This window comes from Chinchilla lanigera, unplaced genomic scaffold (assembly GCF_000276665.1).
Source record: "Chinchilla lanigera isolate Chin_1 unplaced genomic scaffold, ChiLan1.0 scaffold00063, whole genome shotgun sequence".
Taxonomy (NCBI): domain Eukaryota; kingdom Metazoa; phylum Chordata; class Mammalia; order Rodentia; family Chinchillidae; genus Chinchilla; species Chinchilla lanigera.
The window spans coordinates 5,452,829-5,465,159 of NW_004955464.1; the positions used below are offsets into that span (position 1 = coordinate 5,452,829).

The window sequence follows — 12,331 nt, forward strand, 5'->3', positions numbered from 1 at the left end:
AAAAAAAAAAAAAAAAAAAAAAAAAAAAAAAAATGATATGATATAATAACTGTACAGAAGGAGTGTAAATTTGACAAGATGTTTGCTACAAAAAAAAAGTTTATTCAGTGGGTACATGGAGCCACTGGGGAACTGAATAGGCTGTAGGCTAGTTGGAGCAAGTGAGCATATTAGATCGTCCTAATCCTGGGCTTGGCAGGTCATAGATCTGGCCAAATACAGGGTATTCATTATTTTAAATTGTTGTTAGTTTCTGTCATTCAAGCAAAATTTGCCTGTAATTTTGAGAGATAATTGCAAAGCTCCAATCTTAAATTTTAAAATGATTCTTCAAAGATTTGTAATTTCTGCGAACCCTTCAAAAGACATGTAATGAAAATTTGCTACTTTGAGTGTTTAATTTTTTACTGCATTTTTATTAAGAAGATAGAATCTAAGGCAGTTTGTTGTGCTTTGTGTGGAGCATCAGGAAAAGTTCATTTGTTTTTCTACAACAGACTGTAATTACATTAATGGCGTTCTAAGTTGCTTTTCAAAGAAGCCTTCACAGGTCAGATTTACTGATGTCCTGGGCAGGTTAACCTTTGGTATGACTGTTGTTAAGTTGAAAGAACTTCGGGAAAATAGAATGGTAGCACCTTTTCTGTGTCCATCCTCATAGCACAAAGTAAATAGTTATGGTGGGAACATCCAGTAAAACTGGAAAATTCTAATACAATAAGTAAAGTTGTTGCCATTTATAACCAAATTGTGAGTTGATGAATAGCTTAGAGTTAGATAAACAGATTCATGGAGGGCAAAAAACCAAATAAGGCTATACCAGTCGGACTGAAGAAGATATGTAAAGCTCCTTGAGTGATCATTGAATTAGGAAAGTCAAATGTGGGCCTTGGGAACACAAACCTAAATAGAAATAATCCACTGAGCTTTGAATAAGTGTGTTAAATAGAAAATGGAGATAGAGCCTTCATACCAACCTGCTTGGGTCATACCAACCTTCTTCAGTGCTAGCTCTGTTCTGTCACAGCAAAAACACCTGATGCCTCCAGTCCTTTTGGAACCCCTTTTGGCTCCAATGTGGTAAAGCGAGTGGCTGGAATTTTTGATGGAAACACCTGCTATGGGTTGCCACAGAGTCCTCAGCTGATTAGAAGAGGGCCAAGACTATGGACTTCTGTTTCTGGTGAGGACTATTTATTTCTAAAATTGAAATCTCATAGTTGCAGGGACAACCTAAGGTCTTACTTCACTGTTGTTTCTTTTAATAGGTCAGCAAATGTCTGAATTTTCTAATGCTTCTCCATATACCTCTCTTAATAATGCTGAGGGTAAGACAGTGAGACAGCCCAGTGTGATTTATTCATGGATTGAGAATAAACGTGAACAGGTAGGATGATATATTTATAGGATTTATATTTACATATAATATGGAGAGCGTTAAAGATCTCGTGTGAGTCAGTCATTAGGAATTTTGTTGTTGATGCTTCGTGTATCAAATTGGCCCGTATGAGATTGCCCGTGATTGACTGGTTTTGATTTCATGTGGTTTAACCTAATAGGGTGCCTTTTCTCTGCATTCGTTGATTTAAGAAATATTTGAGCCAGGTGTGATGGCACACACCTATGATTTCACCACTTGAGAGGCTGAGGCAGGATGGTTACTGGTTGGAGGCCAGCTTGTGCTACTAGAGAGACCTGTATCAAAAAGAAGAGTTCTTTGTATGTGCAGCATTCTGTTTCAGGGATGGGGAAAAACAGCAATAAAACAAAGCATTTGCTCATGATTTTATATCTTAGTGGAGAATAGATGAGTAAATAAATGTATTATATTGTACTATATTTCTTTGAAATATAGAATACAATTCATTGGATTAATGTAAAAAATATTTCAGGTTTTTTTTATTCCCCAGTACTGGGGATTAAACCCAGGGCCTCACGTATGGTAGGCAAGTGCTCTACCGCTGAGCGACATCCCCACCCTGTATTTACGTACTATTAAGAAAAAATACTACCTTAAACTATGACATGCTATTAATTGTAAGATGTGTAGGACAGGGTCATGTGTAAGATAGGAAAAATATGCTTGAAAGTGAAGAAATTGGATATCTTTTAGGGTGAATAGAAAAATGGGACAGGTAAAGGAAACTGTACCCAGGGGAAAGAGTAGCATTTATGTAGATGGATCAAGGAGGTCTCATTGAAAAGGTGATGCTTGATCAGATGTCTGAAGGGAAGGCAAGGAGAAGCCCCGTGCAAAGACCCTGAGGTAGGAATGTGCTGGGCTTGTTGAAGGGACAGGGACACCAGTGCAGTGGGATTGCAGCAGAGAGAGGGAGGGAGGGGTGTAGCTGATAAGATTGGAGAGGTAGCAGAACACCTTCAGAGCTCCTCACTCGGAGCTCACTGGGCCATTAACAGTTGTCAGGTCTGGCTTTTTCTTTGCGATGGAAAACCACTGTATAGTTTTCCAAGCAAGAATAACATGATGTAACTTACATTTTTAAAGTGCTACTCTAGTGGCTAGGGTAAGTCTAGATGCTCAGCAGAGTATGGGCTTAGTCCTGGGCAGGAGTGGAAGCAGAGACCAATCTAGGGGAGAAGAGTGGGGGATGGTGGTACCTGTGACCAGAGGGGGTGGGGGGTCATCAGATGTCACTGAGATCTGGATATACATCTTCAGGTAGTGTAACAGGATTTCCTGGTAATTTGCTTGTGGTGTGTAAGAGAGTCAATGTTGACTCTAAGGCTTTTGACCTTAGGAGCAGGAATAATTTGTTTGTAATTGATTGAGGCAGCTTACTGATGATTCTGGAAGAGATTTTTGATAGAGGTGAAGTGAGGAAGGGGAAATCAGGAGTTTGATTTTGAACATGACAACTTTGAGAGTCCGATTAGACGACCAAATGAAAATCCTAACAAGAAATGTGACATTTGGCATAGGGAAAGTGCTGGGCTACAGAAGTGTACATTTGGAAGTCATTAGAGTACAATTGGCAGCTTTTAAAGCCGTGAAACCCAATGTAAACTCTTGAGCGTAGATGCAGGAAAAAAAAGAGGTTCCGGAACAAGCCCTGCAATGACTGGAGTTGTGGAAGAGGAGGAGGAATAGTAGAGGACACTGAGGAGTGGCCATTCAGATGGCCGAGCGCTGAGAAAAGAAAGTGTTCTAGAAGGAGGGTACGTCAGGTGCAGCCTCAGGCTAGAATTGTGCAGGTCACTGAGTCCTTGAGGGAGCCACGGGGTGCAGGAGGCAGATGAAAGGCTGCTTGGCGTGGGCTCAGGAACTGGAGACTGCCAGAAAAGCCGGGTTTTTCAAGGAGCTTTGCTGCAAGCAGAGTAAGGACTGAGGGGGTTTGAAGGATTAAAGAAGGGAGTTTGAAGGGTGAGTTGTATTTTTTAAAATGGGAGAAATTATAACATGTTTACTGGTTAGTATCAAGACAGTAACTAGAGGCATTTTTTGGACTTCAGAACCCATGTGATTCTATGTCATAAGTACTGCCACATCACTTTTTGTAGCAACCAGATGCTGCTGTTTGCTGCATTGCTCCGAGTAGGCATGTGGCCTTTAGGTGAAAATATATGGCAGAAATGAATTCATTCTCAAGTCCGTTGGGTTTTTTTTTTTCCAGTACCAGGAATCGAACTCACGACCTTGTGCTTGCCAGGCAGGCACTGTGCTGCTGAGCTAAATCCCCGGCCCCTCAAGTCCATTGGGTTAGCATTCATCCTGAGAGTAAGAAAATTTTGTTTCCTGGAAGTATCAACTAGTAGAAGAATTCTTTATCTCTCAAGATTGTTTTTTTTTTTTTTCCTTTCCTATAGGAGAAACATACTTGTTTTTGATATTAAGAGGGTAGAGGGAGCCAAGCACCATGGCACATGCCTGTAATCCCAGCTACTCAAGAGGCTGAGGCAGGAGGATTGCAAGTTTGAGGCCAGCCTGGGTAACTTAGTGTGAGATTTGTCTCAAAATAAGTGATAATTTTTTTTTTAAAGGATTGGAGATAGAGCTCAGTGGTAGAGCACCTGCCTAGCATGTATGAAGCCCTAGTTTTCATTCCTAGTACTGCAGGGGAAGAAAGGAGGTTAGAGGGCAAGACTGTTACAGAAAATTGAAAACGAATCTGCTCTTAGCAAATACCACCAGAACACTTAAAAATTCTTCAATTATGGTAGAGATCTAGTTGAGTGTTAAATAAATCTATATACAGGAGCACAGTACAGTTTAGGTTAGATGGCTCATCTTGGTTATCTAACTTATATACAAATGAATTTACTTACATAGGTTATTGTAAATATTATTGTTCTTCCTGTGTAAGGTGTGAGTTGTTTCCATATTTTTATTTAAGTTAATGTTAGGAGGAACCTGGAAGTATGTAATATATTTGACTAGAATTAAAAATGTAAACATGTTAATTTTTTTTGTTTGTTTTCCAACTCAGATTAAGAATTTCTTGTCCAAACGGGTGCTGATAATGTATTTTTTCAGTAAGGTAAGAATGTGAAGTTAGAGCCTTGAGAGTAAAGGGAGAGAAAGTGAAATAGGAGGTGAAGTATCAGAGGATCTGCTTTGTGAATGTTTTCGAGATTAACCCCAGCGAGCCCACGTCTTTGTTTAGCACTTCACCAAACCCCTGTGTAGACAGTCGTTGCCTCCCATCTCCCCACAGCAGCTGCTGGAGGCTTCACCCTCACTTGGCCTCCTGAGACTCTTGGCTGCTGGCAACTTTGTGCTGATTCGCAACATCCCTTCCTTCCTGCTGCACTGGTGTTTGGAGTGTGAGCAATGAGTCGCTTTCTGATGCTTCCTGGCTCATTTTCCTAACATCATTGTGGCCGGTTGCTGTTCAGAAAGGAGATGACAGAGTTAGATGACACATTAGATACGTAATGGATAGAAAGTTGTGTTTCAGGTCACATAATAAAGGACTTTCTGTCTTGTCTAGCAGCACTTCCAGTTGCCAGAGGAGAGTATCTTAACTATAGAAGCTAAAGAAAAGATTCTTCTTTCTTTCTACTTGGCTATATCTATTGTGTTAATTAATCCTTTGATGAAGAAAACCTTTGCCCCTATCTAGGGGAAAGAATTTTTATTTTTAGTCTTGTAAATCTAACTTCACTCTTTCTGCAGACATTGTAGTGTTAGCAAATGAGCTAATATTGTACTAATTTGACTAATGCATTCAACTGAAAGTTTACATTGATATTCATTCTTCATTTTTATTCTTCAGGGATCATACTCTGGTGGGGAAAGAGATCTGAGTACCCTTGATAGAATATAGATACACATACCAGTTATTTCACATTCTTTTTTGTTTTTTCAAACAGGAATTGAACTCAGGACCTTGCGCTTGCCAGGCAGGTGCTTATGCCACTGAGTTATATCCCTGGCCCTATTTCACATTCTTGAAACTGCTTTTTCATTACACTAGAAATGGAGCTCTACCCAACTAGTTTTCTTTACCAAAAAGTAATCCAGCTTGGGCTGTCCATGATGGGAATGTATCTTGTCTTTCACCAAGAGTATGAGGGTCTCAGAAGTTTTACTTCAATGCTTGGCTTCAGAAGTAGAGAAAGAAAACTTGCCTTGGGTGTTTTATATGTGCGCCATGCTCTTTCACTTAGTTTCTTTAATTGTAATAGCATTTTTGTGAGATATACTTTTTGGTCCCCATTTCACAGATAAAGAAACCTGAGGCTCAGAGGGGGTCAAGTAGCCTAAGGGGTATATTCAGTTAAATTACAGAGCAGATGTTAACCAAAATCTTCTTTTCCCTTGGGAATGGCTACTTTTGATTTTAATTTTGTATGTGGATCTGTGCTATGATGAAGAATTGTAGACACTGTAATTTGATTTTGAGAAATGTAACTTTTTGTCTGATGCATGATCAAAACAGAGCATTTACTAAATGAGCCAGTTATTATTCCACCCTACCTGACCAATAGTATATTGAAGAAGGTTGGGTAGGTTTTTTTGGTGTGGGATTGAAAATAGACAATTTAAGATAAATAATATTGTCAGGCATTATGGTGCATGCCTATAGTTGCAGCACTCAAGAAGCTGAGGCAGGATGATCACTATAAGTTCAAGGCCAGTCTGGGCTACATAGTTCAAAGTAAGTTTGAACCTACATAGTGAGCCTGTATCTTAAAAAAGAAAAAAAGAGAGAGACAGGTAATATTTATTTAAGTAGTTCTCTTATTGTAAAATAAGCTTTTTAAATATTCTGTTACATGGTCTCTACTAATCTTTTAGTTGGATATAGCACATGTAATTCTTATTCTAAATGAGAAACTGAGGCATGTACAGATTTAGAAACTTGGGCAGAGGTCACAGTAAGTTAATGGCAGAATGCTTTATTGTAGTTTAATTATATTGTGTGTAAGATTATATTTCATCTAAATTCTTGAGAGGCAGCTGTGATTTTTGTTGTTGCTATAGTCTATATAGTTGATACAGTATTCATTTTTGCCCAGGGGAACTTACTTAGTGTTTTTATTTGTAGCACCCAGAGGCCTCCATTCAGGCAGTTTTTTCAGATGCCCAAATGCATATTTGGGCATTAGAAGGTGAGCAATCTTTGTGAATTGTACCTATGACTTTAATAAGTTAAATACTGAAGTATAATCCATGAATGGTTATTTCTGGGATTTGATCTCAATCTTGGTATTTTCAGATATATTTTTATTACTTGTTGCCGGGTGTGGTGGTTCATGCCTATAATCCCAGCACTTAGGAGGCTGAGGCAGGAGAATTGCTGTGAGTTCAAGGACTACATAGCAAGACTCTATCTCAAAAAAAAAAAAAAAAGAGATATACCACTCCCCCAAAAAAGATCATGTATCTTTGTTTTATAGAGATCACTTTTCTTAGCTATTTTGGTGGATATTTTGCTTTGTTTCATTTATTTATTTGATTGTTCGTTTGCAGTGCTGGGGATTGGTCCCAGCACCTCACAAGTAGTGGGCAAACACTCTTAATACTGAGCTACACTCCTATGTATATTTTGATTTGGGCAAAATACTTTCCTGAGCAGAGAAATTGAGGTTGAGATTTATCTTTATGTTTCTGTACTTCAAAGTATGCAGCTAATAGATTGTTTTTAATTTCCTTAATTTGCATTTTTTGTGAAAACTTAAAGAGCTGTTTGTTAAAGAGCTGTTTCTTTTTACCATATAGATACTCCCTTCTCAATGCTTAAGTAACACTTGGGAGAGGAGTCTCAGCCATCCTGTGATAAGTGTCCTCCTAAGAGTTGTCCCTCTGTGCTTTGTTTTTCTTCCTACCATCCGTTATAACTCAGTCTGACAATTTTTTCCCTATTAGAATTAGAGTTTTTGTCATCTTCTGAATGACCAAGACCGTTAAGCACCTTTTAGATGCTTATCTCCATCTTTCACCCACTTTACAGTATACTTTCCCCTCTTAATAGTTCTTCTTATATTTAGAAAATTGATCTTGGATAGATGAATTGCAAATAGATTTGTGTGGTTTTTATTCACTTTTAACTTTTTCGTCTTTTCCCTTTAGGTCTATCTCATTTAGTGGCAGCATCATTTACAGAAGATAATTTTGGAGTTGTCCAGACTGCACTACCAGCTATCCTTAATACTTTGTTGACACTGCAAGAGGTATGGAATCTCCATATTGAACATGGGTATGGTTAGCCCCCTACTCCCCAGTGTTCTGTTCATTTTATTTTATTTTTTTTCTTGTTTAATTTTTTTGAGACAGGGTCTCATTGTGTAGTTCCGGCTGGCCTTGAGCTCATGGTGATGCTCCTGCCTCAGCCTGCCAAGTGCTGTGATTACATGCATGTGCTGTCATGCCCAACCCTGTTTATTTCTTATATATCCTATTTATTAATTAATCAAACATGTTGTAAGTTAAGATAATGATACTGTTTTGACCCTCAGGAAATTATAGTCTTAGAGAGAGAAAAGTTTGAATATGCTTATAAAAAGTGTTTTTTTTGGTTTTTTTCTCCGGTACCAGGAACCGAACTCACGACCTTGCGCTTGCCAAAAAGTTTTTATAAAACTTTATGGCTCTCTAAGCCAGAGTCCTTAAATGGTCTTCTAGTAAAGATTTGGTCATAGAAAAAACCCTGGTATTAAACAGATAAGTTAGGATACTGGAATTCTGTTCAGTGACATAGTTTGGATCTTTACATGATTTGTAGCTGCTGAAAGTGGTCTGTAGTCAAATCTCCCAATAAGATAAGCTGTCTTATTCGGGGTAAAGAGGTAAGGTCAGTGGATGCCCTTTCTCTGGCTGGATCTTAGTTTTAACCATAAGTCTTTTTAGTCCTGGACTCTCAAAAAAGAAAACAAAATAAAAACCTGCGCTTCTTGCTTCTAGTAGACTTCCTTTCCTAACTTCATGTTGGGTGATATATTTTATACCACCTTATGATGTTAGTTGTGTCTCATGAGAGTTGTGAACACTTACGCTTGAGGCATTTAGACATAGAGATTGAGGAGCACGGTTTGCTTTTTATAGGAGATGGTGTTGAATTAGTCTGAAGAGTAACTCAGAGCATGTCTGCATCTTGGGAAGCTATTTAAGATATGAAGAAAAAAACCACATTCTGTACTTCTTTTCTTCAAAACTCAGTTCTTTTTACCTCTTAGAAAATCTTACTTTATCGAAACCAGTATTGTTTTTTTTTTCCGGCTCCCAGTATTGTGTTTGCTCACTTTCACATCATGTATGTTGAGACGCATGTCCACATGAGTAGTTTTATTATTTGTACTCTTTCTCAGCTACCTTTCTCCAAAAAGCTGTTGAATATTTCTCTTGATGTTTGGCTTATCTAGTGTACAACAGGGCAGGCTTAACTTGGGCATGACCTAGGTGTTCATAATGTGATCCTCATTACGGTCTTGTGAAGTAAGCAAAGCAGAGGTAATTTAGCATTGCTTTATTGATGAAGGACAGTGTAGTCCAGAGACTTCCCTCACATCTTAAATCTCGTATGTAGCAGATGGAATTGCACCTGGCCTGATTGCAATGCATTAATAGTATAGTAGCCTTTAGGAAAAGCTGCAGATCCACATTCCTTGAGCTTGTCTTGTATCTTGTCCTGTGTTGCACCCTACCCATTACCACCCCCTAATACACATGCATAGGCTTCTTTCTTGAGAAAGAATGATTCTGCTTTGGGACTTTTTGGATCATGAACTACAGTATATTTAAGATCAACTCAGAGAAAGGCAGGGCAAGATGGAGGTATGGAAGGAGGAAGATGGAGGCAGGGAGTGTGTGTGTATGTGTGTGTATGTGTGTGTAAAGCAAGATTTGTGGCACAGTACCTTTACTGTCCAGTGCATTTTTATATTTTCTATTGTACTTCATTTAAAAAAAAAAAGAAAAGAACACTATAATCTTAGCACTTGGGAGGATTCCAAGTTCAAGTCCCTGCTTGGAGACACCTTCTCTCAAAATTAAAATGACTGGCAATATAGCTCAGTGGTAGAGTCCCCTTGAGTTTGATCCCCAGTATGGGGTGGGGGCAGGTCTTGTTGAAACTCACAGAATTGATTTCACAAAGATCATACTGCCAGAGAGGCATTCTTCATCAAAATCACTCTGTTCTTATGTTCCTCACTGTCAAAACTCCTAGTTCTTCTAGTTGACCTGAAGAAAAGCAGTCTGACTGTTTTCATTCAACCTTTGGGTAAGAAGGCAAGAATTACATATTTGTCAAAAAGTCAGGCCTCACTAGGCATGGGGCACCTACTTATAATTCTACTACTCAGGGAGGCTGAGATAGGAGGATTACTTGTAAGCCAGCCTGGGCAACTTGGTAACTTAACAAGATCTATCTCAAAATGAAAAGGGCTGGGGGTGTAGCTCAGTGTCAAGGCTCTAGGTTCAACCCCCAGTACCATTAAAATAAAAAGTATAGGCCTTATTTACGTTGAAACAGAGGAGTTAGGATGGAAAATGCTTTTGAGGGACAGAGTAGAAAGTGGCCAAAAGGCCTGTTAAGGGGTCATAGGAACAAATAAATGAGCTAGTACTTAGCTTTTAGTGTTAACGTCCCTCTTTGTGTAAGACTTGGAAGGTCTGTTTTTCCTGTCCTATATCATAGTTCCCCTTTTTTCATAGTCCACGGTTGTAAGACTGCAAACTGTCTTTAAGTCTTCTGTCCTCACGTCCTGAGGTTGATTATAATGAGCAGTTCAGGACCCACTTGACTGATGCATCTCATACCTGGATTGCACATTTGTTTGACTTCTCCTTGTCACTACATATTTGTATACTCTCTGCCTACAGCTGTCACCTCTTTATCCGCTCAACACTGTATCTGAGGCTTGTAACCCCAGGATTCTACTAAGTCAGAGTCCTTAAATGGTCTTCTAGTAAAGATTTGGTCGTCAGGTGAAGTCTGTGAACTCTTTCTCAGAATAATGTCCTTGAATGACAGAAGTATTTAGGATTAGAAAGGCAATCAGTCATACTGAAATGTAATTATCAAGATGTTTTTTTGAATTTGTATCTGGGCGTGGTAGTATACCTCTATAATCCCAGCAGTCCAGGAGGCTAGGGCTGGAAGACTGCAGGGTCAAGCCCAACCCAGCCCAGCCCAGCCTGGGCAGCTTAGTGACTTAGTGAAACTGTCTCAAAATAAAACATTTACAAAGGGCCAGAGATGAGTGCGAAGGCCCTGAGGTCAGTCTCTGGTAACCGCAGTCAGTCAGTTAATTTATGATGTAATATGTTTTTAAGTTATTGTATTAAATAGCAAGATATATCACTCTAATAACATTTTGAATAGTAAAAAGATGAATGATAATTCAAGGTAGGTGTAACAATAATAAAGTGATATGAAAATATTGGTGATCTCCATTGGTTGTGGAGTCCAAGAAACTGCTAGTGCTTCCTACTATGGTTATTACATTCATGAATGAAACATGCTGAATTTTAATTTAGAGCTTAATGAAGATAAACATGTAGTTTTTATTCAGTAGATCTGCAGATCTAGAGAGTCCTTGCTGCTAGCACAGCCTGCTCATGCCCTTGCTGCTGCTGTACAGTTTCTTTGATGTTACGAATAATTCCTGTTTTTTATCCTATGTCTCTACGTCTTTGTCTTTCAGCTTCTTCCTGGCTAATATCTTTCTCCGCACGGTAGACCTTCTAATCTGTCATTTCAAAAACTTTGCTAATTCAGTTAGCTCCCTGTCACCATGGTGTTCAGTTGTGCTCATATGGCAAGACTCCGCCTGTATCTACCCTACCCAGCTCATTTTTTTATCCATCCTTCCTACTCCTGCTTTATTATAGGCTGTTAGCGTTCCTGTCCTGAGTTATTATTGTGACCTTTGCCCTCGCTAAACTGATGACCCTTCAAGCTCTGTCTCCAGCCACTCTGCTGTCCTTCCTATGAGCCCTCTGCTCCAACTCCCCACCCCCATGCACTGTCAGTCCCCCACTACTCCCCAGTGTACCTTATTTTCTTAGTGTAACTCTGACTCTGTACATGATGCCTGTTCCCTGTCCTGGAACTTTGGTCCCCTCTAGGGGAGTGTGCTGTAATTCCCATCTGACCTCTGTATTGTCTTAACTGACTGTCACTGTCTTCTCTATTAGTCAGAACATATTCTGTCTTCCCAGCATCTGATAGGGTACCTAGCAAGTGACAGGAAGTTATCAAATGCTTGTGAGATGGCTGCTGGATGGCTTCAGTGCTGGTTAAATGACCGAAGGCTTTGTTCTTAGACCTGAATTGAGTGCAGTTCTGATGCAGTGCATTGATTATAATGATCCCAAACTGCCCTTTTATTTGAGGGGCAGAGTTGTGGTTGTGGTATTATTTTTGTGAGTCCTGTTATATGTTTTTGGGTTTATGTTCTTTGGTCTAGTGGAGATACTTACGTTTAGCAAAGAGAGTAAATTCTCAGTGTCTCTGTAATTTAAGGCAAGTTGTATAGTACCAGCTTCTGGTTGTTACTAAGGAACAATTGTATGGAATTGTTCTGTTCTTTTGTTTTACTTCTCAGTATCAGTAACATCGGCCATTTCCCTGTGAATCATTAAAGGCAAAACGTGAGAGGAAAGGGGAGCCGTTCACTCTTCAGACCGTTCAAAGGGCAAAGAGCAGAGGGATGGGTATCTAGAGCAGTGGGTCCTCCCAGCTGGAGATCACAGCTGTTACCAGGGGCTCCTAAGTCCACAGTGCACGTTATCATCATTAAATTATTATTATTATTATTGATTAATTATCATTAAATTATATACATGAGTCTTGAACAGATTTGCATCAGTTTCTCAGATTTTACCTGCTATCTGGGTTAAGTAGATTTTTTTTTTTTTTTTTTG

General features: G+C 39.2%; 1 protein-coding gene across 1 annotated transcript in view; it reads left to right on the plus strand.

Annotated features, from left to right (window-relative positions):
• Positions 1-12,331, plus strand: part of Ndc1 (NDC1 transmembrane nucleoporin) — a 51,948-nt gene that overhangs the window by 28,119 nt on the left and 11,498 nt on the right. Inside the window, exons 12-16 of the mRNA XM_005398557.2 lie at positions 1,028-1,183; positions 1,269-1,387; positions 4,446-4,496; positions 6,510-6,573; positions 7,535-7,635. Of these exons, the coding sequence (XP_005398614.1) occupies positions 1,028-1,183; positions 1,269-1,387; positions 4,446-4,496; positions 6,510-6,573; positions 7,535-7,635 (491 nt within the window). The remainder of the gene's footprint in view (positions 1-1,027; positions 1,184-1,268; positions 1,388-4,445; positions 4,497-6,509; positions 6,574-7,534; positions 7,636-12,331) is intronic.